The following is a 27,944-nucleotide window of genomic DNA, read 5'->3' on the forward strand; positions in this document are numbered from 1 at the left end:
AGCAGGGAAACGAGCCTGGGAAGGGACGCCAGGGGCCGGTGAGGCCGGACGGAAGCCCCTCGGGTCAAAACCATGGCGGCGTGGAAAGTTCGAATACACAGGCCACTGGAGGCGGAGGCGGGGCTGGGGGAGGGGGGAAGGAGGGAGGCTGTGGCGCGCGGGGCACTGTGGGAAACGGTGTGGGTAACGCGGGGCGGGACGGAAGCCTCGTTGGGTCAGACCGTGGCGACGCGGGAAGTCCGGACGCCGTAGCGGCCTGAAGAGAAGGTCCGAGGCGTGGGCCCCGGCCGCGGCAATGGCGGAGAGGCCCGAGGACCTAAACCTGCCCAATGCCGTCATCACCAGGATCATCAAGGAGGCGGTGAGCAGCTCCGGCTGGCCGACGGGCCAGGGGCGGACGAGCGGGCAGGGGTGTTTCCCTGGGCCGGTAGCTTTCCTCACCCCCGCTTTTCTCACAGCTCCCGGACGGTGTCAACATCTCCAAGGAGGCCCGGAGCGCCATCTCCCGCGCCGCCAGCGTCTTCGTGCTCTACGCCACATCCTGGTGAGGCGGGCAGAGCTAGCCGGAGCTTAGCTGGGCTGAGGCATAAGGGAGGCGTAGAGAGACCCTCCTGGTTCGGAGTTCATGGCCTGGAGCCCGCAAACCCCAGTAATTAGGTTCTACCTCGGTGGAGGGAGGTTCAGCGCCCTCGTCCAGGTCTTGCAACCTCTGAAACAAAATAAGACAATAACTTTGTCTTAAGCTTTTTGTGCAGGGAGGGGAGGAACTTACCGAGTCACAAAAATCTGTGCATGCAGGCTTTCCCATTCCACCTCTGGGTGCTCCTTTTCCCAGCCACTCCATACGCACGCAGCAAGAGGGCATCCGACAGCCCTTAATCTTTCTTTCAGTGCCAACAACTTCGCGATGAAAGGGAAACGCAAGACGCTGAATGCCAACGATGTGCTCTCCGCCATGGAGGAGATGGAGTTTCAGCGGTTCGTTACCCCGTTAAAAGAAGCTCTGGAAGGTAACTACCCTTTTGTTTTCTCATCCAAGTACACATTCATCCTGTGTGATCTGCTCACCTGGCCGTGAGTCTTTATCAGCTTGGGTCCCTTTAAGTCTGGTAAGCAAGTCCTGGATGCGACTTAGATGGCAGGCACCACCTCGTATCTGTTTTGTGATGCTGGGCAGGTTATTTTTCCTTCTGTGCCTCAGCTTTTCCAGTTATGCAGTGGAGTTAGCTGCTGCAGTCTGGTTCAGCCTTGCCTCATAACCCCCTTCTCTTCATCCTTACAGCTTATAGGAGGGAGCAGAAAGGCAAGAAGGAAGCTTCAGAGCAAAAGAAGAAGGACAAAGACAAAAAAACAGATTCGGAAGAGCAAGACAAGAGCAGGGATGAGGACAACGATGAAGATGAGGAAAGGCTGGAGGAAGAAGAACAGAATGAAGAGGAGGAAGTGGACAACTGAAGAGGGTGGGGAGACACACCTTGGAAGGTACGGCTCTGAAACGCCATACACGTTTGTGTGAAGCTTTTTCCTGCTGGGCAGAGTGGTCTTAGGCAGGAGCACCTGAGAAGATCAAAATAAAAACTGAATTATCATCAGAATTATCATCAAAACCAGCGCTTCCCAGACTCAGAGCATGAGTAGCAGAATCCTGTTTTGCTCAGTCAGTCTCAAGGTTGTGACTTTTTGGCAAGAGGGATTCTGAATGGCTAATTTAATTGGCCAATTTGATCTCTCTTGTTTCCTTACACATATAGTTAGGCAGTTGTTGATCCCTGGTTCCCTCCCTGCCCCGCAAAAAAGTAATAATAACTTCCATGCTGCCGACTGTGTTCCAGATCACAGAGGCAGTCAAGGCTCAGGAATAATTGAGGTTTGATCATGGTCAGCCTGTTTGTAGAGTATTTGGCAATACTAGCTTATTACAGGTGATCAGAATGGCTTAACTTTAGGAAACTACTAAAAGGGTTCGAGAGAACAATGAAATCTGTTCTGTTGTCTCTTCACTTAACCGTAACATTAATTGAATTTTGGTTTGTACAGACCCACTTGGCTTGGAGTCCTTCTATGTTGACTGTAGGCATGTAACCTGTTGGGGTGGCTACATTCTAGGCACATAATGCTTTTAAATCAACAGAGTAGAATTAGTCAAGCAAGGCTGCCAATGTCTTACTCTTATAAAACAGATGGTTTAGTCTTAAATGCACCTCACTGCCTGCCACTGTACAGCTTCAGGATTTGTCGTCACCTCCTGGAGGGTATAAAATTCCAGGCTTTCTCTTCTTGTAGTCCATCTCCCAGACTTGTGACTATGGCTTTTCATTCTTCCCATTCATGACAAGTTCCAAACTTTTATTTCTTCTAGGCACAACTTTCTCCCTCAGTACTTCTCACCTCTGTCTCTGTTCTGCCTCTCCTCTGCTCCCCATTCCCACTTTCTCTGTCCCTCTTTTTCTCACTTCTGCCAATCTAGGAACTTGAATGACCTGCTTAATATTCCAGAGTGTGGTTTCCTCTGATTCCCTAGTTCTAATCTCATGACTTTTAAAAATGATTTTGTAAACCTCTCTGAACCATAAGGGAAATCTGATGGTGCTCAGGAATCTAATTCCTCCCCTAACCCATTCCCTTTAACTGCTTCTGAAGTATCTCTGTTGACCTTTCCTGGTTTTCTTCTCTTTCCATTTGGTGCTCCAAGCACGTTTTTGTTCATCTTTGGAGTTGAGTGCTTGGAGGTTGAAAGGTAGTGAAGTGTAGTTTGACACTGTTAATTTGTTAAATGAATACAGTGGAAAGTTTGCTGATAAATGAGTGGAGAATATTGAGAAAATTATAAAGCTTTGTGTAAATAAAGAACATTCTTGTTAAAAGTGATGACTCCTCTTTAATCCTTCTCGTTTATAAGTGTGCTTTTGGGGAGGAGCACTGATCTTGCTCTCTGCAGTTCTTGGGGTATGAACTGAGCCAGACCCTTGTAAATATGGGATCCTGCATCACCTGGGATGACCAGCAGATGCTGCTTGTTAACAAGCAAGGGTGCTGCTCTTCAACGACAGTGAGAGCTTTCCATGGCTCTGCTGGGCACCCTATACATACTAGATGCTTAACAACTCCGAACATTTATTGAATCCCTGCTGTATGTGTGGCACTGTTCTAAATACTTTCAAGTGTTAACTGTTAAACCCTATGAAGGAACACTGCTGTTATCTCCCGTGATTTCAAATATAACACTGTATTACCTCTAATCTACATAGCTGTTTCAAATCATATTTCACAGGTGCACAGCCCTAACAGGCATCAGGTCCAGTGGCTTTTTCCTTCTCCACAGCAGAAACATCACTTTTTGTTTTTTTTTTCCTGCCTCTCACATTTATATTTGTATGAAAGACAAAGCTATTCAATATATTTTTCTTATTTCTTCCTTGAAATTTATATCGATGGTATTTCTATGAGTTGGTTACAATGTCACAATATTACGTCTCTGGGAAAACAGCATACACATAGTGTTTCATAGTTGGTTACTGTACAGATGATCTTTTTTTTTTAAATACACTGAACTTCAGTTTTTTCATCTCTAAATTGGCAGTATTAATACCTACCTTGCAAGGAGAATTTTGAAAGATAACAAGACTTCTAGCAAAGTGGCACGTACACAGCAAGGCCTTGTTTTTATTTTCGTTTCTCTCTTCTCTACACATTTTCATTTCCCTTTGAATTAGCACAATGGCTTCAGAATAGGAAAGAAATCGTTTTTATGATCTTGTCTAAGATAATCTGTTTTCTTTCATAATAGTAGCCTAAGGAAAATGTAAAGTCTGGATACAAACACAGCATAACATTTGTACTCTATGTGATAAATTAAAGACTAATCTCTTTGGCTTCTAGTAGACATCAGAGGCACTGTTATCAAGTACTTGATTGCTTTTGGAGCAGAAGAACATTATTTAAGGATTACTGAAATAGTTCAACTCCAGTTTGCTCATTCTATGTTAATATATTCATTTCTAATTGTATAATGTAAATTGTATAATTTAAATTTAGGTAATATTGATTTATAACATAGCTTTCATGTGTACAACATTCTGTTTCTACTCCTGTATACTCTACAACATGGTGCCCACCAAAACTTTATTTTCCATTCATCACCATACTGTTGGCTCTCTCTACCCATTCTTCCCTCTCCCTCACCCCTCCCCCTCTGGTAACTGCTACTCTGTTCTCTGTAGATTTGGTTTGTTTTTGTTTGTTTTAGTTTTTTATGTTCCACATATGAGTGAAATCATACAGTATTTGTGGTTCTCTGTAGGATTTATTTCACTTAGCGTAATAACCTCAAGGTCCATTCATGTTGTCGCAAGTGGCAAGATTTCATCTTTTTTTTTTTTTTATGGCTGAATAGTATTCGATTGTATATATACACCACATCATTATCCATTCGTTGGTGGGCACGTAGGTTGTTTCCATATCTTGGTTATTGTAAATAATGCCGAGATGAACATAGGGGCATATATCTAGAAATATACTGTGTTTTTTTTTTGGCCGTGCTGCACAGCATGTGGGATCTCAGTTCCCTGACCAGGGGTTGAACTGGAGCCCCCTGCAGTGAAAGCACAGAGTCTTAACCCGTGGACCACCAGGGAAGTCCCTAGAAATACATTGTTCCTTAATTCCCATAAGCACCACTCAGCCAAGGCCTCAGGTCCCATCTGGACTTCCATGGCTTCCTTTGAGCTCAGTTTCCTGCCTCATCTCTGCTTCCCCTAGCTTCCTCTCTGTACCGCTTGCCAGGTGGATCTTCCTAGAACATTGCTATGTTACAGTCCCTCACTGCTTTCTGTTAAATCAAATCCACACCTAGACCTGTTACTGCTTACGGAGGGCTCACCTTACCTTCTACTGTAACATGCTTCTACTCCAACATAAGGCTCCAGGCAAGAATGAATCCCCCAAAGAACTGTCCTTCCACATGACTTTAGTTCTTACCAAACTTTGATTACCTAAGAAAAATCATGTTTCCTGAGAGTGGGGACTATAACTTAAAACTATAGAATTCAAGGACTGGGAAGAATCTTTGAGGTCATCCACCAGTTTTTCCCAGCCACACCTCTATCAATCCTGTAGTGGTATCTGGATTTTGAAGTTTCCTTACTAGGCCAAGGTAATGTTTCTTATCTGTTTTTAACCACAGCCCTTCATGCCTAGAGATTCTGATCTGGATTTGGAAGGTGGGAGGATTACCATCCTTACCCACGCAAAATTACAAAAAGTCTCCTGTTTTCACAAATGGGAAATTGAGGCTCATCAGAGAGAAGTCACTTACCACTAATTTATAAAGGCTGGGATTCTGTTCCAGTGGTCCACAGCCTTCTATTTTTTTTTTAATAAACTTTATTTTTGAACAATTTCAGATTTACAGAAAAGTAGCAGAGTACAGCCATCACCCAGTTTGCCCTCATGTTAATCTTACATAACCATGGTCAAAACCAAGAAAAAACTACCAATTAAATGCCACACTATTGCATTTCACCAGTTTTTCCACTAACGTGCTTTTTCTTTTCCAAGATCCAATCCAGAATACCACATTGCATTTGGTGAACCAATTTTCTTTTTTGATTGAGATAAAATTCACAGAGCATAAAATTAACCATTTTAAAATGAGCAACTGAGTGGCATTTAGCACATTCACAACCATCACTTATATGTAGTTCCAAAACATGTTCATCACCCCAAAATAAAACCTCATACCAGTCAAGCGCTTATTCCCCATGCTTCCCTCCTCCTGCCCCTGGCAGCCACTAATCTCTAATTCTTTTCACGCTCTTCTCAAGCATTAGCACAATGCCATGTAGCTACCTAGGAGGCACTCAATAATTTAGTAGGGATTGGGGGGTGGGGGGTGGGGTTTTTTTTTACTTTTTTACTTAGTAAGTAAAATATACGTACTAAAAGGTGCAAATAAGAGTAGAGCTTGATAAATTTTCACAAACTGAACCCATCCATGAAGGAATTCCCTGGCAGTCCAGTGATTAGGACTCCATGCTTTTACTGCCGAGGGCCTGGGTTCAATCCCTGGTTGGGGAACTAAGATCCCACAAGCAGCATGGGTGCAGCCAAAAAAGATTAATTAATTAATTAAATAAATGCATCTATGAAACTCACACTGAGATCGATAAACAACTTGGCCAGCATCCTAAAAAGAGCCTTTGCTCTCGCTTCTGGTCACTTTCCTATCTCCTCAGTAGCAGTTGCTATCCTGACTTCCAGCACATTAATTTTGCCTGGATTTGCACTCATAAACGAAATCATACAACATGTTCTCTTGTGTCTGACTCCTTTTGCTCAACATTATATTTAAGATTTATTCATCTAGCACCCAGTGACAGGACAAGAATAAGGATGCAGATGCAGAGAATGGACTGGAGGACACGGGGTTGGGAGGGTGAGGGGCGGAGGGGAAGCTGGGATGAAGTGAGAGACTAGCATAGACGTATATATACTACCAACTGTAAAATAGCTAGTGGGAAGTTGCTGTATAACAAAGGGAGATCAACTCGAGGATGGGTGATGCCTTGGAGGGCCGGGAGAGGGAGGGTGGGGGGGAGTCGCGGGAGGGAGGGGATATGGGGATATGTGTATAAATACAGCTGATCCACTTTGGTGTACTCCATAAGCTGGTACAAGAGTGTAAAGCAATTATATTCCAATAAAGAGCTTAAAAAAAAGGAAAAAAAAAGATTTATTCATCTTGTTGCATCCAAGATGCGTGGGTAAGAGGGACAGATTAAGGTAAAATTATATTTACGGGGGGGGGGTGAGAAGTGGGAACAGGTCTGTCAGTCAAGAATAAGAGTGACATGGGAAAAACAGATTACACCAAACAGCAACATTATTAAATTTTCCCCCCTGTTTGGGATCCTAGAGGTATCAGATGGTCCTAACTATTTTCAGGTATCAATAAACTCAGAGATAGGAGAGGTATTTTGTTGTTGTTTTGGCTATGCCATGCCACACGTAGAACTTCCCTGCCCAGGAATTGAACTCATGCCCCCTGCATTGGAAGCACAGAGTCTCACCGACTGGACCATCAGGGAAGTCCAGGAGAGGTGTTGTGAAAGACTTGTTGGGCAGGGGATCTAAACTGGGGGCAAAAAACAAATAGTAATTACCTCTGTGAGTTGAAGGAGTATGGTTAGCAGGCATTGAAGAGAAATCCCAGTGTGACATGGGGCAAATTAATCTCCTGGCAATTGTTTTACCAGTCTATAAAATGAGGATAGTAACACAGTTGCAATCGAAATTAGATAAGTGAATGTAAAATGTATGGTATGTCCCTGACTCTTTAATGCACAAAAAAACACTTCTTTCTACCACCTTCCTTATTTGAACACAGATCAGGACTCTAGTAGCTGGGAACTAAACAGTGTCATATTTTCCCAGCATTAAGCCTCTCTGCCTCTTAGACTTGGAATATAAAACTGGTTTGCAGTACAGATTTTGAGAAATAAAATCTGAGAATAAGTGCAATACGACCCACTGATATTCTTCACAGTTCAAAGTCGACTTTTCAATAATCCCTGCCTCACTTTTACAAAGGAATTCCTGGGACTTCTCTGGTGGTCCATTGGTTAAGACTCCTCACTCCCAATGCAGGGATCCCGGGTTCCATCCCTGGTCGGGGAACTAGATCCCTCAAGCTGCAGCGAAGATCCCGCCTAAGGCCCGTCACAGCCAAATACATACATACATACATATTTTTTAAAAAAGGAATTCCTTCGCTAGAGTATTGATCTCGACCCCTATTTCACGCGTCTGATGCTACCAGTTCACCCAAGCCTCATAAGCCTCACCAGATCCCTCCTGCCCTTGCACATACTCTGCTGCATCTTTCCCCCAAGACTTTTGGTCAAATCTCTCATTGTACCCATCATAGACAGATCTGATGCCCCTATCAGACTTGGAGCCTTACCAAAGTTCCCATGTCTTTCACATCACATCTCCCAAACTAGGGCACAGAGTGAGCCCTGAGAAATTACGCTGGAATAAATTTTCTCTGAAAATTTGGAGGGTAGCCTGGTGCTGAACTCAACAACTTTAAAATGCTCAGTCCGCAAAAATGGACTTATTGTGTTAGGCACTATGGTGTTGTTTTAATGTCCTTGACGTCTAATTATTCTTTCAACAAACAACCAGCGCCAAGCATGCGAGAGCTTGGGAAGAGAGGGGTTATAAAGAAAACCTCAGTGCTCTAACCACCTTCGAGCCCGGTTCTCACACAGCACGCTGCCCGCGCCGCTCCAGCGCCCCCAAGTGGCCTCCCTAGGGCCTTCCCCAGCTCCTGCGCGACCCTCAACGGAGGGGCGGGCCCTCCAGCCCTTCGGCATACCCGATTGGCCAGGCCTGCTGACGTAGTAGGCGGGGCCGCGGTAGGACCTGACCTGCCCGCAGGCAAAATGCCCGCAGGGGGCGTGGCCTGCAGGCTGCCGGGGGCGGGCTGTGAAAGAGGGAGCTGCTTCCGGGAGAGCCGCCCCGCCCCCACGTGGGCCCCGGGAGACCAGAGCGCGCGACAGCGGTGGCGGGAGCGGCGTCCCGAATTCCTTAGGGAGGCAGGTGAGTGGGGCTGGACTCAGGGAGGTGGCGGACTTGGAGGCGGGGCCTGTGGCACCAAAGTCGGGTGCCCCCAGACCCAGATTGTGCTGTACGCCACAAGCGCTGGCGGTGCAGCCCGGGAACGGAGTCACTGTGGGACCGCTGTTTGGGCTCTTAGAGATAGATCGTCCTGCTGCAGCGGGGTTGGGGTCTCTGCGTGGCCGTTGCCCTTGGGGACCCGGGTCTGGGCTCCGAGTCTCCTCTCTGGGGTCCATTCCCTTGGAGACTGCTGGAGCAGTCTCCATCAGTGCAGACAGAGCCCGAGGTTCCTCGCAGGATAGGGGAGGGAGGTGTAAACAATAACAGCCGCTCTGTGCTTGGATTGTACCTATGTTACATGCATTGGCCCATTCAGTCTTATAACAGCCCAGTGAGGTCGGTTCAGGACCTTATTTACCAGATGAGGAAACTGAGGTCACACAGCTGGAAAGTGACAGAATCAGGATTTGAACCCACATCTACAGATTCCAAAACCCACACGCTTAACCATCGTGCTGCCAGCTGCAGCCAGGTCCAGAGCCACGGTTCTACTTCTTCCCTCCCCCACCCCCTTCACCCAGAGCTCTGCAGGAGCCCAGCTCTGCTGATAAGCAGTTTTGAAATCTATGCTTAAAGTATCGAGGGGTAATGGTGGACATTGAGGACTTTTCTGCTGGAGACCTGGATTCTAGCCTCAGATCTGCTACTGACCCCCTGCACAATCTTGGACCAGTGTCACCATCATTTCAATGATGTAATCAGCAAGCTTTAAGGAACCTCTTAACCAATATGTTCTAGGAGTTCGTGGAACTGGCTGATTCTCCTTTTAGCTCCAAATGGCTAAACCCAGAGGAGATTGGGCTCTTCAAAGCCAAGTCAAGGCCTGGATCTCTTTCTTCTCTTTAATCCCTGTTCCTAGCCCTAGGGCAAGTCCAGGGTAGATATTCAGGAAATGTGGGTTGAATAAACAGGCAGTCAGTTGGATCCTTTTCAGAACTGCCTGACAACTGCTCCCCTGGGCCCTTCTGGGGCTTTGGATTTCTCAGCCCTGGCCACCTTCTACCTAGCTGGCCCTCCTGACTGACTCCTCCCCTGCAGTGGCAGAGCCTGACATCGCTGGCACTAGCTCACAACCCTCTGTGCCAAGGTCACAGCCTCTGGAATCCTCAGCGGAGCACAGCTTGGAGGGATCAGGCCCTGCAGCTCTTCTCAGCCCCTCCTGGTGGTGGTTCTCAGAGCCCAACTTAGGTTACTCCCAGGTTGAGGAAGTTACCTTCTAAGGAGGGAGATACTTTCACAATCAATCTAAAATTTTATGTATCCCTCTGTGTTCCCTCTTCCACGAAGCCATCCATCCTTGATTCCCAGAGACACAGGTCCCTCCCATAGCATATAGTCCACCCCTCTACTGTAGCATCTGTGTGGTGACAATTTCTCCTCCACCACATAAGCTGCTGGAAGGCAGGGTCCCCACCTCAGATATCCTGGAAGACCCTGTGGCCCATCCAGGTGTCAGTGAAAATTCTCCCTTCTGGGTGTGGTACAGAGGGCATCGCTGTGATGGCACTCCAGGAGGTTAGTCAGCTCATTTCTTCTCCTAACGATAGCAAAAGTAGCTGCATATTTACTCTGTGGCTACTTGTGCCAGGTACATACCTCTTCACTATCTCTGATCTTCTCTGCAGCTTTGCAAGTTTGATAGTATCATTCCCATTTCATAGGTTATGAAATGAAGTTTCCACAAGCTTGTCCAAAGTCACACACAGAGCACAGAGCAGACCTGAGACTGTTTGAGCCTGAAACATTGTTCTTTTTGCACTGCCTGCTACAGCCTTCCAGTTAAGCTAACCTGTTCTGAATCCCATGGTGGCTTGCCCTTGTCTTCAGTGTGGTATCACAGGATTTAAGCTGAGGCTTACAGGCGCCCTTGATTTGGGAGAAGTGCCCCTCACAAGAATGTGAAAATCTTCGAATCTTTGAGGGACTTTTGGCAAAGCAAAACCTCCACCTGGATTTGGCTCTGCAAACAGAGAAGCACCTCTGTTGCTCGGGGGGTCTTGTTCTACTGCACAGATCTTTGTTTATTGGGACTTCCCTGGCAGTCCAGTGGTTAAGACTCCACACTTCCACTGCAGGGGCACAGGTTCAATCCCTGGATCGGGGAACTAAGATCCCATGTGACATGTGGTACAGCCAGAAACAAACAAACAAACAAAAACAGATGTTTGTTTATTAAGCACATGTGACACAGAATGACTCCCTGTAGGGCAGGTAATAGAGCACTTGAGTAGAAGCCAGGAGACCTATGGTCAAGCCCAGCTCTGTAGCTGACTCACTGTGGATGTCAAACAACTCCTGTTGCCTTTCTGCAGCCTCATTTCCACAGTGGAATGTAAGAGATTAAACAGAATTGGTGTTTTTCCACTTTTTAATTTTTTTAGCACTAATACCCAGTTTCCAAATCTCTCGCTGAATCCTAAAATTTAAAAATAAAAAAAAAGAAAGATAAAACTGGAAGTGCCCTGGTAAGGCCGCCCCCTTGCCACTCTCAGAGGCCTAGTCTCCTCCTGGTTAACCGGACTGCAAGACCCCTAGGCAGCCCTGCCCTTTTGCTTCTGATAAGCAGAAGGCATTTTCTCCCTCAGATGCCTTCTGAAGTAGATGCAGGGTTGAGGCCAGTGGAATGCAGCTTTGGATTCCAGAAGCCGGGGCCAGCTGCTATAAAGGTTGTCCTCTGAGAATTGAGTTAGAGACATAAAGACCTAGCTTCAAAATGTGATATGACTGCAGAATGACACTGAGCAAGTCACTTAACCTCTCTGAGCCTCCATCTCCTTATCCCTAAAAGTTAGAACAATTCTCTGCAATTAAATGAGATAATATGTATGTATAAAGTACCAAGCGCAGTGCCCAGCACATAACATACACTCAGTATATTTTTCTCTGATATCCTCCATCTCTCCAACCCCAAGGCAGGGACAGTATCGGCAGAGAGACGCCTACTGAATCAAGTGTGTACCAGTAGTATGGGGTATAGTAGGTAAAACCCTGCACTCATTGTCTACAACAAACTCAAATTCTGGCTCGGTCACTAGCTGTGCGGTCTTGGGCAAGTGACTTAACCTCTCTGAGCTGGGCTAATCCTTGGCAGACCTGAGAGCAGAATCTTGCACAAAATGGGCACTCAGGACTTTGTATGTGCTGAATGATTGCTCATATGGGCGTTGGAACATCTTTGGGGAGGCCTGGCTTGCCCCTGTGTCAGATGATGTGGCTGGCCCAGGGGTGTGGATCCTGTGTGACTCCCGATAACCTCAACCCCGCCAAGGAGGAGGATCAGCCAGAACAGGCCCCTGAGCTAGCTGGGAAGCAGCCAGGGGGGCCTGGGAGACGGGGGAGCGGGGGAGGGGAAGGCATCATCAGTGTACGAACGGAGCCCCCACACCAGGCCCAGAGAGTGTGCAGCCCTGCCCCTCTCTGGGCCTTGAGGTCCCATTCATACAAGGAGAGATTGGTGGCTCTTTGTTTTCCCCCTGCTTGGCTGTTAGGCACCTCCAAAAGGAAGTGTCTGAAACAGAGCTCTCCACCTCCTCTTTCTCCAAGCTCAGCTCCCCACCGCCCTCTTCCTGCCTGTCCCTGTCTCTGCTGCCCTCTGGGTCAGGCAGGCTAAAGCATCCGCCCCAAGAGACTGCCTCTTGACCACCTTAGGATGGCCCCTCCTTCCCCGCCCCTCTCCCCCCACAGCTTCTGTCCTCCTCTGCTTCTAGTCAGCCCTGCTCATGCTGCAAGAATTATCTTCCTAAAGCCAGGCTCTGACCAGGCCCCTCCCCTGTCCCCTGCTCAGAAATCTTCCCTGTCCTCAGTCTGGGCCCCCCTCGGCCCCTCCCCTCCAAACACACATCCTCAGTTGCCTCTTCAGTCCTCAGAGCAGTCCACAGCTCCTGCCCCACCCTGGCCCCTTCCTTCACTTCCTGAGGGAACGTTCTCCCCTTTCCCTCTGCCAAGCTGAACCCACTCATCCTGCAAAACGGAGTTCAAGTCCTATCTTCTTCCAACAAGCTTCTGACTTCCTAACTCACATTGGAAGTCATGGTTCATTCTTGGTAGGCTCCGCCTTTCCAAGATGCACTCAGTCAGCCCGACCTCCCAGGGCAGCATTGCCAACTGGATGAAAAACCATGGGTGTGAGTGCCCAGCGTGGCCTGGCACATAGCAGGTGTTCAAGAAACAAATGTTGATGCCCCAGCTTCCTTCTGTCTTACACCCCTTAATTGGCATTTAGGGCATGTTGTCTTGTTCTTCACGTGGTTAAATATTTACGATGTGGCAGAGTGCTGTGGGGGAGGCAAAAACAAACTAAGTGTGGACCCTGCCCTGCAGAAGCTCTGCCTTCTGGGACAAGATAAGCTAGGTCCACAGAGAACTGTTATACATGAGAGTTTGTGATTGGGGCAAGAAGAGATGCTGCGGAGGGAGAGGGAGGGAGGGGCCGCCTCGTGGAGAACCTGGTAGGAACTGGGGGTGGGGGAGTTGTGAAAAGAGCACCAGCCTCCTAGGGAAAGAGGGTGAGCCAGAACGTGGCCATGCGTGGCTAGTGCTCAGGGAGCAGGGGAAGGCTCTCGGGCTGGAAAAGACAGCTTCCGTGGCCGCTCCACTGGGTGTCTGTCTGTCGGGCATGGTGCTACTTAATCCACTCAGTTAACAGTTCTTTTCCCTAGAGGTAGAATTACAGGAGATTTTTCTCTTTTTGCTCATCTGTACCTTTCTAAAATTTCGGCCATGCCCATGGCCATCGTTCATGGAATAGGCATAGTTTAAGTGGGAGCTGGATCAGGGCTTCTCATAGTAATGTCCAGTCCATCCCAGACTGATTCTTTGGTAAAATGCAATGAAAATGAATAATTAGAGACATGTCGTTTTTAAAAAAAGAGAGAGAGGCTATATGAAATACAAACCCAGATTTTATATTATTAGATTCAGCTTGCTTTGGAAGTTTCTGAAGGCCTGCTTTCATGTGTCTGCTTATCTTGGTGCAGACCGGCAGGAACTGATGAACCCCAGTAGGAGCAGCACTGGGGTAGAGAGCAGGGATCTGGAAGAGCATGGGGGTATGTGACCACCTTTTGGTGCCAGGGACCATGTCTCACGCGCCTGTCATCACCCCCACAGAGCTGAGCACGCGGCAGACCCCCCAGGAGCCCTCCATTCCAACCAGCCAGCTGCCCTGTGCCTTCCCTGCCCACCATGCAGCCCCAGTCGGTCCTGCACAGCGGCTACTTCCACCCACTGCTTCGGACCTGGCAGACAGCTGCTGCCCGCCTCAGTGCCTCCAACCTCATCTACCCCATCTTTGTTACGTGAGTCCCCAAGTGAGCCAGGTCTCTGATCAGCAGGGGATGGGCTGGGTGTGTGTGTGTGTGCACACGCATGTGAACACAGCAGGTGTCTATGTTGTGGGGGGTAAAGTGGGTAAAATACAGTCTCCCCATTTGGAAAATAAAAATAACCCTTGCCTGTCATCCTGAGTTTTTGCAGTAAGACAGAAGCTGAGAAAATGTTCTGTAGGTTGTGAAGTGCTATGTACGTGTCAGAGGTGGCAGTCGTGATCATTCATGATAGCACAGCTGATACGTATTGAGGACTTACTGTGTCCTAGGTACTAGTATGCTAAGCACCTGTATATATGATCTCATTCAACTCGACAGTATTCATATGAGAAAAATACGGATATTATCCCTTAGAATGTCATCTCCACAAGGGCAGGGATTTTTGTCTGTTTTGTTCACTACTGTATCTCCAGAGCCTAGAACAGTACCTGACACATAGTAAGTGCTCAATAAATATTTGCCAAATGAATGAATGAATCGACCCAGGATACAGATGAAGGGCCTGGGTCTCAAAGAGAGTACCACTTGGCCAAGGTCGCCCAGTCAGTTAAGTGGCTGGGATAGCAAGTGAGGACTTTCTGACCTCAGTGTCCAAGTTCTTAACCACTTGACTCCTTCCTAAGAGTACTGTTCTTTGAGTACAGTTGCTTGTTGTCACTGTTATTCTTGTTGTTCCTATTATTATTTCAGGCCCTGGGCTTGGCCGGGCAGGGGAACCAGACACTGGATCCCATCCTCCTCCCACCATCTCCACCTCCATGTTCCTTCCCAGCTTCCCAACCATCCCTCCCAGTCACCCCCTCACCACTGGCCCTTCCCACAGCTGCCAATCCATAGCCCATCCCCCACTCTTGCAGGGACGTACCTGATGACAAACAGCCTATCGCCAGCCTCCCAGGAGTGGCCAGGTAGGAGACGGGGTAGGGAGGGCAGGGTTATGATGGAGGGAGCAATTTCACAGGTGGAGGTGCCAGGAAGCAGAAGCAGACCCAGGAGGTAGAAGATCCGGAGAGGCTGACTTCAGCTCAGAAGGATTTTTTGGGGGGCAGAATAGTGCCACAAGAGAAGAGGCAGCCTCGGGCAGTAATGAGCTACCCATCACCAGAGGCGTCATAGCAGAGGAGAGCTGAACTTCAGATGGGAGTTCAATAACAGAACTTTGAAGGGGCCTTCCACAGCTGAACCCCATTGCTCTGCTACATGGGGCCTCGGTTTTCCCATTGGTTTGGTGGGTGCATTCCTGCCCCTCCCTGTTCTGTGAGGCTTGAGCCCTCCTGGTGCCATGTGCACCTTGACTCTTAACAGAGGCACAGGCCAGAGGGGCGGGGGGACCCTTGCCTGAGCCCTGCCTCACTTCAGCACCTCCACGCAGGTACGGTGTGAACCGACTGGAAGAGATGCTGAAGCCCCTGGTGGAGGAGGGCCTGCGCTGCGTCCTGATCTTTGGGGTCCCCAGCAGAGTTCCCAAGGTGACACATTGGAGGAGAGGTCAGAGGGGCAGGGAGGGGGAGGCTGGGTGAGGATAAGCTGAGGTTCCACACTGACCACACCCTCGCTCTGGCCTTGTGCTGGCCCTGGGGCACCGGTGAACAGACACAGCCCCTGCCCTTGGAACAGCAGCCGTGTAGGGTCAAGAAACTAAGTAGGGCTGCAGCTCTGAATGGACAAGTTAGGTCCCTTCTGCAAAATGGGAACGGTCCTCTCCGTGCCTCTTCGTCCAGGGGCGGTGGTGGTGATAAAGGAGAGGGCCAGGGCTGTGCTCTGGTGGCTGGTCACTGTGCCTCCCAAAGGCTTCATGGGACAGACACACCACTGTGTCCTTCCCCTGCCGCTAGGATGAGCGGGGCTCTGCGGCCGACTCTGAGGACTCCCCGGCTATCGAGGCTATCCGTCTGTTGCGCAAGAACTTCCCTGGCCTCCTGGTGGCCTGCGACGTGTGTCTGTGCCCCTACACCTCCCACGGTCACTGCGGTGAGCTTCCCTCCTTCCACCAGCCCTGCTGCTACTGGCACTCTCACTGCGGTGGGGACAGTCCAAGGCCCGAGATGTTCCCCCAAACCCAGCTGTCTGTCCTACAGGGCTTCTGAATGAGAATGGGTCATTCCAAGCTGAGGAGAGCCGCCAGCGGCTGGCAGAGGTGGCACTGGCCTATGCCAAGGCAGGTGAGTGAGCCACCAGCGGGGGTGAGCACCTCCAGGTCAGGGAGGTAGCAGGGTGGATAGGAGGGTCCCAGAGTTCTGAAGGCCACCCTCTGCCCTTCAGGATGTCAGGTGGTGGCCCCTTCGGACATGATGGACGGACGCGTGGAAGCCATCAAGGAGGCTCTGATGGCTCATGGATTCGGCAACAGGGTAGGAGCGAGGCGTGGGGAGGTGAGAGAGCCTGGACCAGACCTGCCCCCATGTCTGCACCTCACATGGAGAAAGCAAGGTCCAGAGCTCCAATGGGATTAGGACACAGGCCTCCACTTGCAGCCTGGGTTCTTCCTCTCCCTGTCACTTCACCGTGGGACATATGGAGGGCTGGCTGAGCTGAGACCCCTATTATCTCCCCGTAGGTATCCGTGATGAGCTATAGTGCCAAGTTTGCTTCCTGTTTCTATGGACCTTTCCGGTGAGTGGGATGGGCAGGGGTCTGCTGTCGAATCCTGACCCGTTAGCCCAGAGCTGGAGCCCACCCTGGCGTCTCTGATTCCCAGGGACGCGGCTCAGTCGAGCCCAGCTTTTGGAGATCGCCGCTGCTACCAGCTGCCGCCCGGAGCACGAGGCCTGGCCCTGCGCGCGGTGGTGAGTGACCAGAGCTCCAGCCCCGCCCAGGGTGTCCCCCTGTCGCCTCGCCTCCCACACAGTGCCCACAGCATGCCTCATCCTTTAGGACCGGGATGTACGGGAGGGAGCTGACGTGCTCATGGTGAAGCCAGGAATGCCCTACCTGGACATTGTGCGGGAGGTAAAGAACAAGGTAAGCACAGGGCAGAGGCCAGAGGAGGCTCAGGAAGATGAGAGCGTGTCCACAGATCCTGGGACCTTTGATCGAGGGACTGTGGAATCTCAGAGTTGGAGCAATCTGCCTGGGAACAGGAATACCCCACCCCCCACCCTGCCACCCCTGGCCCTGGCCCTGCCCAGAAGCCACTGTGGGCCTCTGTGCCAGCGCTCACAAGAGCCTTTGAACAGCTCTCTTTAGCAGCTCAAGAATGAGCCAGGCCGCCAACAGCAGTGACTCAGGGCTTGGGGCTCAAGATGGTCACACACTGAGTAGGGAGGAAGGGACACTCCTAGAGGCACACCCACCCCCCACTTCAACCTACCTGCCCCCCGCTGCTTCTCTACAGCACCCTGAGCTCCCTCTCGCTGTGTACCACGTTTCTGGAGAGTTTGCCATGCTGTGGCACGGAGCCCAGGCCGGGGCATTTGATCTCAAGGCTGCCGTGCTGGAGGTCATGACCGCCTTCCGCAGAGCAGGTGAGCAAGCAGGGGTGGGGAGTTTTGACCTGTGCCACAGGGACTGATAGGCATGTTGCCCAGATAGGGAAACCAAGTCATGAGACAGCCTGGAGTCTCATGCCTGGAAATGCCAGTGATCTAGACAGACAAGCTGGGCAAGGGACATGAAACTGCAGGACAAGATATGAAACAGTGATACACACAGAGCCCTCTATTACTTTTTGGTTTTGAGACCTTGGCCAAGCCACTTCTCTAACTTCAGTGTCCTCGTCTATAAACTAGGGATAAGATAGCTGGTGCGTGGTTGTCGAGAGGATTAAATGAGATGCTACGTGTAATTGGCATATGCTTGTCACTTCATAAATGACAGCTGGTTTTGATGGTTAAGCACACAGCATGGAGAAGGAACTCACAGCTTACCTGTTTCCCCCACTATGCAATTTTATACATTGGCAAACTGAGGCCCAGAAAGAGAATGCCTTCCCCTAGGTCACGCAATATACAGAGCTGGGACTGACTGGAACTGGAGTCAGTCTTAGGTTGTGACACCCGTGGGCTGTGCCTCTTCATGGTAGCCTTCTCCCCCGCCCCCCGCCCCCCCACCCAGCTCTCATCTCCCAGAAGGTATTCCCCAAGCTGACGCCCTGCCCTTCCCCTGCTTCCCGCTCTCTCCCAACACAGGTGCCGACATCATCATCACCTACTACACGCCTCAGCTACTGCAGTGGCTGAAGGAGTGATGGAGAAAGTGTGCAAGACCCAAGAACCAGAACTTTTTCATTCCTGAGCCTCGGAAAAGCAAAACCAAAGTAAACGATGCTTTTAGAACTGTGCGCTCGTGCCCTCTTCCTGCTTCCATGCTGGCAGGCTCCCAGAAGCCCTGGGTGGTTTCTGCCAGCATGCCAAATCTTCCCACTCACAGCCACAGCCTCATGAGTTCTCCCAGTCTTCCCTACCCCTCCCCTGGGTCAACCCTGACGCCCACCTCTGCCACCCCAGCTCCTTCCTCTGGTGTGGCTTCAGCTTGAAAGCCACCAGGAGGCACAGGCATCGGCCTGGTGGGCCTGGGAGGGCTTGGAGCATGAAGGGAAGAGGAGGGCAGTTGAATCTGGGACCCTAAGAAGCTCTGGAAAGCTCAAGGCCTCTGGCAGCAGAGCTGGGTGCACTGGGACCGAGACTTAAATTGATACCCTGGGTTTAAAGTTGAGATTTGCTGCGATTCCACCAGAAGGTAATTCCCACACAGGCCAGTGGTTGCCAGGCTGCCTGAGATCTCCCGTTGTTCTCTGAGCCATAAACCCAGAGAAGAATTACTCATTAACGAGCAGAAAAGATTCATTCATTAACAGGCAGGAACACTGCCTAAGGATTGAAATTCAGAAGCAAAGGGAGAGTTCCTGACTGTTAGAGATGCCACCACCAAAAAGGCTTTTTATTGAGGAGGCATTTTTAAAGAAGGGCTGCTTTGTGCCCACGCACAGTGTTGGGTCCTGGGGATGTGGCAGGACAGACCTCAGCTTGTCTCTGTGTGGAATCTATGCAAGGAGAATCGGGGTGACAGACAACAAGAAAACAGACAAATAAAGCAGTCACACATTGTAATAGTGCTTCGAAGGAAAGAACGGTCTGAGACAGAGAATAACAGATGATGGGCCTTGCTTGGGAGCTGGAGGAGGAAGAAGAAGGTGGGCTTCAGCACTGGAGGTTGGAAAGGTAGACCCTGCACCTTGGAGGGAGCTTGGGTTCTAACTTGCATTTGATAGAAAGCCATCTGAAGGATCTTAACCAGGAGTTATATGTGTTCCAATGTCCCCCATTCCGCTGCTGTGAATAAAATGGAGGGGCAAGCCGGAAAAGGCCTGGTTGGGAGGCTGTTGCAGACACCTCACCGCCCACCCCTGGAGCAGTGACAGCGGCCTGGACCAGGGTGGTGGCAGTGGAGAGAGAAGGAAGCAGAATGTATTCAGGATACATTCTGGAGATAGAAATAAGCAGATTTTGCTGATGCTTTCACGCTGAGGGGATTGAGGGAGGGAATGGGCGGAAACAGGGGTGCCTTTGTGGATTTCTGGCTAGAGCAACTGGTTTCCATTCATTCTTCTGAGGGAGGGGGCAATATAATGTTTCCCCCCAGTGGACATTCAGGCCCAGGTGAGGAGGGCATAGTTTGCAAGTCCACCTGCCTGTCTGCAAAGTGACAATCCCAACTCTAGAGCCAAAGCAACGTCAGTTTGGACATTAAAGCAGTACAACCTGTTTTAAAATTTAGAATTATTTGAGTCAGAGGCAGCTCCCCTGTGATTCCTGGTAAGTCTTCCCCAGAACTGTGGCCGACTTAACTGAAGAGCTGACCTCATTCTGTCCTCAGCCTTTGGGACTTGAGTCACCTAGAAGCCCAAAACATTTGTGGGAGATCAGCCATCGATGGGTCTCGGAGCTTGGACCACCCCAGAACCTTCCACCATCTCAGTTTCTTGGCTTCCTGGCCCCTGAGCTCATTTCTGGTTAGTGTGCAAGGGAACGTTCTTCAAGGCCATCCTACATTCATCATTGCCAAGTAAATATGGGGCCTGGCTCTGTTCCAGGCACAAGGAGATGGGAGACAGACACTGCCCTTCAGGTACAAACGGTCCTCAGGGAGCGAATAACTGTCTAGAGCCCCCAGGAGTTAACACTGAATGATGATGAGGCTCCTTGAGGAGAACCGAGAGGTGGACCTGTTACCAATGATGTGGTGACAGGTGCTGTGAAGGTCACCAGGACATTTAAACCTAGACCTGGAGAATGAGTGGTCACGCTGAGACATGCTTAGGGAAGAGCATTCCCAGCAGAGGGAACCCTGGGTCTAAGGTGAGCTGGAAGGCCGGGGTGGCTGGAACACAGGGAAGGACGAGGAAAAGATTCCTGAACTGAGCGGAGAGAGACCAGGGCCAAAATGTTCAGGGCCTCAGAAGCCATGCTGAAGGAAGATGGAGAGCCTTCTCATTATTCCCAGAGAAGGGGAAGTCATTTGCAGGCTTTTAGGCAGGGGAATGACTGATGTGCATTTTTAAAAAGCCGTTTGAGAGACTTCCTTGGCGGTCCCGTGGTTAAGACTCCGTCTGAGCTCCCACTGCAGGGGGTGCAGGTTAGATCCTTGGTCAGGGAACGGAGATCCCACATGCCATGTGTTGTGGCCAAAAGGAAAAAAAAAAAAGGATTTTCTAGGCCACTCTGGCCTAGACTGCGTGGTGACCGTGGGGTTGGAGAAGGGAATGGATTCAGGAGGTAGGTTAGATGTCAAGGACAAACTTGGCTTGAGCTCCTAGGTGGCCGAGGGGCCATTTCCTGAGGTGGGAAAGCTTGGAAGGGGGCCAGGGTGAAAGGCGTGGGTTTGCAATGAGGAAGCTCTGCCTGCAGAGTGTGTGTGGCTCCCCCAGGGCCGCTCAGCAAGTGTGTGGCAGAACTGGGTCTAGAACCCCAGTCATCAAAAACAGCAAAGCTGGGATGTGAACTCAGCCCAATTCCAAGGCCCTCTACCCTTAGCCACGGTGCCACACCACCTCCCAGTAAATAATAACAAAATGACAGGTCGAACACGATGCTATTGTTAGCTCCGATGGGCCAGACCAAGGGTCTGAGTTGCCTTCAGGAATCATGGTCTATGTGAGTGGCCTTGGAGTCAGGACTTGGCACCTGAGGTACCAGCCTACTGTCTGCTCCACCCCACCCCCGCCCGTGCTCCACTGTGTTTTGTCTACAAAGGCAGTAATGGCCAGGCAGGCAGCTGGAGGGATCTGGGTGGTCATGAAGGCATCTGGCTCCTCCACAGTCCCTGTCTCCTGCTGTGTGCCTTACTCTTGCTAGTTGTAATCTTATCCTTGGGTAGAGAACTCAGCTTTCACAACCAGCAAGGCATATTATTCTCAGATTTCCAGGCGTCTGGTGAGCATCAAGGGTCTCTCTCAACAAGATTTGATTTTCTTATTTCCTTCTCAGATGTGCCAGCTTGAACTGTGGCTTGTCTCTTGTGGGACGTCCTGAAGGCCACCACAAATAGCCAACACATCCCATCGTCCTCACTTTTTGTTTCACTAAGATCCCTAAAACTACCTCAGTAGGCGTATGGCTGAGGATCCCCCAAAACAACAGGCATTTAAACCAAATATTTTACTACCAATTTCCCAACTAAGGAAGGGGGAATCCTGACCCATGCCCCGTGTGGACTCTGCCAAATTCCACATATTAGGGCCTGTGACTTGTAGCACCCCATATTCTGCATTATTCTGGGTACTCTTGGTTGCCAGTGATAGAAACTTAATTCAGTAGCAAAAAAGGAAATAACTGGTTTCCATAACTGGGCTGTAATAAGGTCAAGTGTAGCTGGATCTAGGGTCAAATGCTCTCATGGAGACCTCTCTCCCTTCCTAGCTCTCGTGTGTTTGCCTCAGCTTGGCCTTATTCTAAGATGGGCTTTTGCCACTTGACAGCAACACAATCCTTAGATGGTCCTTAATCCCAGAGAAAGACAGACCCTTTCTATCCTGTTATTCACACAGCAAATCTCTGGAGGTCTCCGATTGGCCCTGCTCAGGTCACATGACCAGCCTCTCGATTCAGTCACTAAACAATGGCATGGGAGATGTGGCACCATGATTGGCAAGGTCTCCCTCCTTACACTGAAGGCTGGTGGGATCTCAGAGCTTTTGCATCTGTGGCCATCCCCTTTGCCTGGAATGCTTTTCCTCAAAATCTGTATGGCTGTCTCCTTTTCATTGTTAAGATCTTGGTTTAAGTGTCATATCCTCAAAGGAACATGCCCTGACACCCAATTTAAAGTCATTCCCCAGTCACTCTATATTAGTCAGGATTCAAGTTCAGTAATTATAACAAAAACCAAAATAACGATAACTTAAGATGGAAATAGAGTTCTAAGTAGTCCAGGCTATGTCAGCCATATGGTGTGGGGGTCATGGGTCCTGCCTTGTTCTGTCATCCTCAACACATGTCGGCTTCTATTTCATGATCATATATGGTGAGTCCAGTTCCCACCATCAGGTCCTCTTTTCAGTCAGCAGAAAGAGGAGAAGGGCAAGTGGAGAGCATGGTGCTTCTTTATAAGGCCACAACCTGAAAGTTGCACACATCATTCTGCCCTTATCTGAACTTAGTCACAATGGCCACACAGAGTCCTAACCACTGGACTGCCAGGGAATTCCCTAAATGAAATTATAAAGAGAGAGACGTGTGTCTGGTGGCCCCAGCCTGGGTTTACTTAGTGCTTTTAGGTAAGAATCTCAAGGAAAAAGCCCTCATGTAAAAAGCCTGGTTTCTCAAAGAAAAATAACCTCAACTAGCAGCCAGTTTTGTGGCATGCCAGATGTCTCCAGGAGCAATCACTAGGCCAGAGTCCACACAGGGTAGATCAAAGAATGAAACCCTCTAGGAATTTCTATCATTTGCCTTAGGGAGAAAACTATATCCATGAAGTGGACCCATTTTTTGAACTGGCTAATGAAAAAGAAGTTTGTTTCAAAATAACAGGGCCTGCCGGTGGCTTTCCTGTGACACGAGAGGCTCCTTTTTCTCTGCTGAAAAATTTACCTCGAGAAAGAGAAAGGCCTGGAGTCAGGCTCTCCCTTGCCAGCCAAGGTCTGTGACTGAACTTTGTATTTCCTCCCAGGCCTGAGCCCAGTGCAGGTGAGGCAGTTAATGAAATGAACAGACCAGCCTTGGAATACAGGAGGATGTTTTGTTTTTATAAAAAGCAAAACCAAACAAAACAGGTGGAGGGAAGGAAGGAAGGAAGAAAGAAAACTGCATGAGTGTTTGTGTGCTCCCAGAAAAATGTCTGATAGCATAACAACCAAAACTGCAGCAATCCCTGGGAAGTGGTTCAGGCCTTTGCTCAGCTGTACTTGTCCTTAATCTTCACCTGGCTGGCTGCCTTTCAGATCTTTCGCTCCCTCCCCTAACTGGTTCATCCAAAGAGACTCCCCACCCCCCCCCACCCCCCCCCCCACCCCCCGCCACTGTTCATGAAACCATTGTTTTCTATCTCCATAGCTCTTACCACTTCTGAAATCTTGTTTGTTTACATGATTTTTGTCTGCCAGTGCCATGTTCCTGAAGGCAGGAACCCTGTCCTATTTCTCACTGTATCCTCCATGAAGAACAGGGTCAGGCACAGAGTAAATGTTCAATAAGCAGTTAGTGAATGAATGAAGTTGGGGTTTTGCTTTTCACTTTGTACACTCTGTATTTTTAATCCTTTTTGAGATAAACATGACAACTGTTTTTTCATCAAAAGAAAGAAAGAAAAAAAAAATCAGGTTACTGCAAAAGACTCTACCCTCAGCAAATTGTCTTGGGTTTAGACAGGTTTCCAACTGAAAGCAATTTGCCCTCCTAGCACCGATTGGGGACTCAGCCCAGAGAGGGGCAGCGCCTTGCCCAAGTTTATCCAGCACTCAGCAAGCCAGACCGGGACCCAAATCCGCTTGTCCCAAGTCAGTCTGGGCACCTCCCGGGGGCGAGGGTGGAGGTGGGGGTGGTCCGGCTCCAAGGGAGGCGGAGGAGCCTCGGGGAGGTGGCGGGCAGGCAGGGAGCACAGAAAGAAGGTAAACGTGAGGGACCGCGAGGGAGGAGGAGGGGGGCGCAAGGGCACGCAGAGAGGACGTAAAGGGATCAAGGTGACGGTGAGACGGGGTAGGGGGCGGAAGGGTGCGGGACGGGGAGCTGAGAGGGTGTGGGTTCTTACGAAGAGGCAGAGAGGTCACGGAAGGGACGGGGAGGGCAGAGGAGCGCGGTGAGGTGGGTGACTGGAGCGCCGGGTGGAGGTAGGTGAAGGTGGGGCGGGAGGGAGCGGAGAGGACAGCGAGGCCAAGAGGAGGGGGCGGGACAGGGGCGGCGGGGCGGGGCGGCGAGAGGCGGAGGGGCGGGACGAGGCGGAGGGGGCGGGGCGGCGAGAGGCGGAGGGGCAGGTGGGGGGCTGGGATCCGGGAGAAGAGCGGCGCAGCCGAGCATCTGCGCCCTGTCGTGAGCTGCAGTGAGGCTGCGACTTCCTTCCTGACCGGCTTCCCCGCGAGGCAGGTGGGTCGTGGGCCCCGGGCACGGGCGCGGCAGGTCCTGCTGCGTACCGCAGGGTTAGAGATGTCGCTCTAGCCGCGGGCTGCCTGGACTTTGGCGCCACCGAGCCCTGGAGGTGGGGAGGGAGGGTGAGCGACTCAGGCCTGCAGCCAGAGGCCGCAGCTGCGGCTTCCAGAAACGGAGAACGCTACGGGCCCTTTGTTCTAGTCTTAGCTGTGCCAGTGGCTCGCTGCGTGACTCTGGGCGAGTTCCCGCCCCTCTCTGGGCCTCCATCTACCTACCTGGACTGGTCTCCCTAAGTTCCAGTCTGACTTAAATTCATTTCCTTGACAAACTTCCTCCGGGGCTTGTCCCCAGATTCATCAGCCAGATCCGTCCCTGAGCATCAGCTTGGCTGCACTCTGAACTCTGGCCCCTCAGGTTTCAGCTGAACAGGTTGGATATCTGGAATCAGCTCTATCTGGGGCAAGAGGCTGCCTCCAGCCTCTGTCTAGACTTTAAGCTGAGGAGTTTGTTTTCTGTGCACTGAGTCAGTAATCCTTCACTGGCTCTCCACCCAGGCAGGCATCTGGGGCTCAGAGAGGCTTTAAAACAGGTAGGAGCAGGCTGCTCCGTCCTGCCTTTTGGCTTGGGCTGTACAGGTTTACCAAAATCAGATTTTTTATTTATTTATTTTTTAATCCAAATATGTCTAAGGAGTGGAAGGGAGTACTGGCCAGAGAATCTGGAGGTTTGGGTTCTAGTCCTGGCTGTGCCTTTGGCTGGCTGTGATCTTAGACAGATATCTCCCCCTCTCTGTCTCAGTCTTTCCCGGCTGAACAGTCAAGGGGTTGGTCAGATGGTCTGCAAAGACTTCTGTCTTTCACGTTCTGAACAATAGTAATAGCAGTCATAATAATTGATTCCTTACCTTGACCTACAAGGCCCTGCCTGAGCTGGCCCCTATCTACCCAAAGCACCAGACTCCTTGCCCTGCCTCAGGGCCTTTGCACTTATTGTTTCCAGTGCCAGGAACATTTAATCACCTCCATTTCCTGAATAGGCATTCTCAGATCTCCACTGAAACTTAACTTGCTTAGGAAGTTCCCTGACAACAGAGACTAAATCGGGATTCTGGATTGATATCCTCATGTACTTGCTGCCTTCATTATGCTTAAGTATTTGTGTAGTTCTTTAGCCAATAGCTGTATCCCCTGTTCTTTAAAGCCTGTGAATGCCATGGGGGCTAGAAATCTGTCCCTTTCCCAGCATCTAGCACGTAATAGGTGGAATGAGCAGAGAATCTCATTTAGTCCAACAGTCTTGTGAGGCTGAGTCTTTGTGCTCTTTTTTTTTTTTTTAAGATTTATTATTTTATTTATTTATTTTTTGGCTGCATTGGGTCTTTGTTTCTGCGTTTGGGTTTTCTCTAGTTGCGGCGAGCAGGGACTACTCTTCTTTGCTGTGCACGGGCTTCTCAGTGCGGTGGCTTCTTTTGTTGCAGAGCACAGGCTCTAGGCACTCGGGCTTCAGTAGTTGTGGCGCACGGGCTTAGCTGCTCCATGGCATGTGGGATCTTCCTGGACCAGGGATTGAACTTGTGTCCCCTGCATTGGCAGGCGGGTTCTTAACCACTGCGCCACCAGGGAAGTCCCCATTGTGGTTTTCTTACACATGAGGAGACGGCTTCAGAGGGTGACGCTCCCAGGGTCACACAGTGAATTGGCAGCGTCAGAATTTGAACCCAGTCTGTCTCGGACTCTAAGGCCTGAACTTCCACCTCACTTGCCCTCTCATTCCAGGACCTTCTGCTGTGAAAACGTTACCCGAGTGTCAGCAGATCTGACCCACTAAGCCCGGAGAGAGAAGACCACCAGGTTGTTGGGGGGCAGTCTTGTCCAGCTCAACCTCCCCTTGGCCCCTGGGACCTGAGGCAGAGGCGGACCTCCTGGCCGCCCTCCTGCAGACCCATGGCTCACCGGTTCCAGTTACGACTGCTGACGTGGGACGTGAAGGACACGCTGCTCAGGCTCCGCCAACCCGTGGGGGAGGAATATGCCACCAAGGCCCAGGCCCACGGGCTGCAGGTGGAGGCCGCAGCCCTGGGACAGGCCTTCGGGCAGGCGTACAGGGCTCAGAGCCACAGCTTCCCCAACTATGGCCTGAGCCGCGGCCTCACTTCCCGCCAGTGGTGGCTGGATGTGGTCCTGCAGACCTTCCACCGGGCGGGTGTTCGGGATGCCCAGGCTGTGGCCCCCATCGCTGACCAGCTGTACGAGGACTTCAGCAGTCCCCACACCTGGCAGCTGTTGGAGGGGGCTGAGGCCACCCTGAGAGGGTGCCAAAAACGAGGCCTGAGGTTGGCAGTGGTCTCCAACTTTGACCGACGACTGGAGGACATTCTGGTGGGTCTTGGTCTGCGAGAACACTTTGACTTTGTGCTGACCTCTGAGGCTGCCGGCTGGTCCAAACCCGATCCCCGCATCTTCCATGAGGCCTTGCACCTTGCTCAGGTGGAACCGGCGGTGGCAGCCCATGTTGGGGACAGTTACCAATGTGATTACAAGGGAGCACGGGCCATAGGCATGCACAGCTTCCTGGTGGCTGGCCCTGAAACTTTGGATCCTGCGGTTAAGGATTCTGTACCCCAAGAACACATCCTCCCCTCACTGTCCCATCTCCTGCCTGCCCTTGACCGCCTGGAGGGCTCACCTCCAGGGCTTTGAGTCTGGTGAGGGAAGTGGCCGGGCCCAACAAACATTGAAGACAGAGAGCCCCTTCCTTCCCCGAGATCTGGCCTTCGCCCCTCCCCTGCAGCCTCCGTAAGGCATTCGGACCATAAAGCAGTGAGCGGGGGGCTTTCGGCCCTGCCCCATGAAGCAGCTTCTGGTTTCTGAGATGGTTCATTCTTCACTTGTGTCCCTTTTCCACCATGAGCCCCCTTCACCTCCAACAAGATTCATGAGGGCCCAGCTAGCTTCAAAACCAGCACTTTCACACTTCCTTTTGGCCACAGGGCCTTTTGTCATGGGAGACAAAAGGAACCCCATGGTGGAACCCCACCATGCAAAACAGGAAAAATGAGAAACTGCTAAGGTTGAAGCAGAGGTCCTGGGCCCCTTCACTTGGGCCCTGAAGCCTCTGTGACTCTACCCCTGGGAAGCCTCAGATTAGAGGAGCTTAGTTTGAAAACCAGGGTACTAAGCTGAGCTACAGGGATACTGCCCTCTAGACCGCGTAGTCTGAAGGGGAAATTTTATTTTTTTATTTTTTTGGCCACACCGCGAAGCTTGTGGAATCTTAGTTCCCTGACCAGGGACTGAACCTGGACCCTCAGCAGTGAAAGCACAGTCTTTACCACTGGACTGCCAGGGAATTCCCTGAAGGGGAAATTTTAGACAAGGAACAGGCTAATTAGTCATGAGAGAAGAAAGTGTTGATGTAT

The 27,944-nt window shown here is 50.5% G+C and overlaps 3 protein-coding genes across 4 annotated transcripts; all 3 read left to right on the plus strand.

Annotated features, from left to right (window-relative positions):
- The first annotated feature begins 226 nt into the window (after positions 1 to 226).
- POLE3 (DNA polymerase epsilon 3, accessory subunit) lies at positions 227 to 2,860 on the plus strand. The gene is made up of 4 exons (XM_057724657.1): positions 227 to 361; positions 459 to 544; positions 892 to 1,010; positions 1,283 to 2,860. The coding sequence occupies exons 1-4, from the start codon at positions 296 to 298 to the stop codon at positions 1,453 to 1,455; spliced, it is 444 nt and encodes a 147-aa protein (XP_057580640.1). The 5' UTR covers positions 227 to 295; the 3' UTR covers positions 1,456 to 2,860.
- A 5,629-nt stretch (positions 2,861 to 8,489) lies between these two features.
- ALAD (aminolevulinate dehydratase) lies at positions 8,490 to 26,440 on the plus strand. Of its 2 annotated transcripts, XR_009051522.1 has the most exons (13): positions 8,490 to 8,601; positions 13,789 to 13,976; positions 14,864 to 14,914; positions 15,379 to 15,475; positions 15,842 to 15,977; positions 16,085 to 16,168; positions 16,269 to 16,357; positions 16,564 to 16,619; positions 16,705 to 16,792; positions 16,881 to 16,967; positions 17,341 to 17,470; positions 18,134 to 18,261; positions 26,302 to 26,440. XR_009051522.1 is itself a non-coding variant. In XM_057724223.1 (12 exons), exons 2-12 carry the CDS (start codon positions 13,864 to 13,866, stop codon positions 18,190 to 18,192), a joined length of 990 nt encoding a protein of 329 aa, XP_057580206.1. In that variant the 5' UTR covers positions 8,490 to 8,601; positions 13,789 to 13,863; the 3' UTR covers positions 18,193 to 18,285. The 2 variants fall into 2 exon arrangements, 1 of the variants encoding a protein (XP_057580206.1); XM_057724223.1 differs by lacking the exon at positions 26,302 to 26,440 and having other exon boundaries at positions 18,134 to 18,285.
- On the plus strand, positions 26,436 to 27,754 carry HDHD3 (haloacid dehalogenase like hydrolase domain containing 3). Its single transcript, XM_057724224.1, has one exon. The coding sequence runs from the start codon at positions 26,470 to 26,472 to the stop codon at positions 27,223 to 27,225; it is 756 nt and encodes a 251-aa protein (XP_057580207.1). The 5' UTR covers positions 26,436 to 26,469; the 3' UTR covers positions 27,226 to 27,754.
- Positions 27,755 to 27,944: the final 190 nt, after the last annotated feature.

Source organism: Hippopotamus amphibius, chromosome 2 (assembly GCF_030028045.1).
Source record: "Hippopotamus amphibius kiboko isolate mHipAmp2 chromosome 2, mHipAmp2.hap2, whole genome shotgun sequence".
In the NCBI taxonomy this organism is placed as follows: domain Eukaryota; kingdom Metazoa; phylum Chordata; class Mammalia; order Artiodactyla; family Hippopotamidae; genus Hippopotamus; species Hippopotamus amphibius.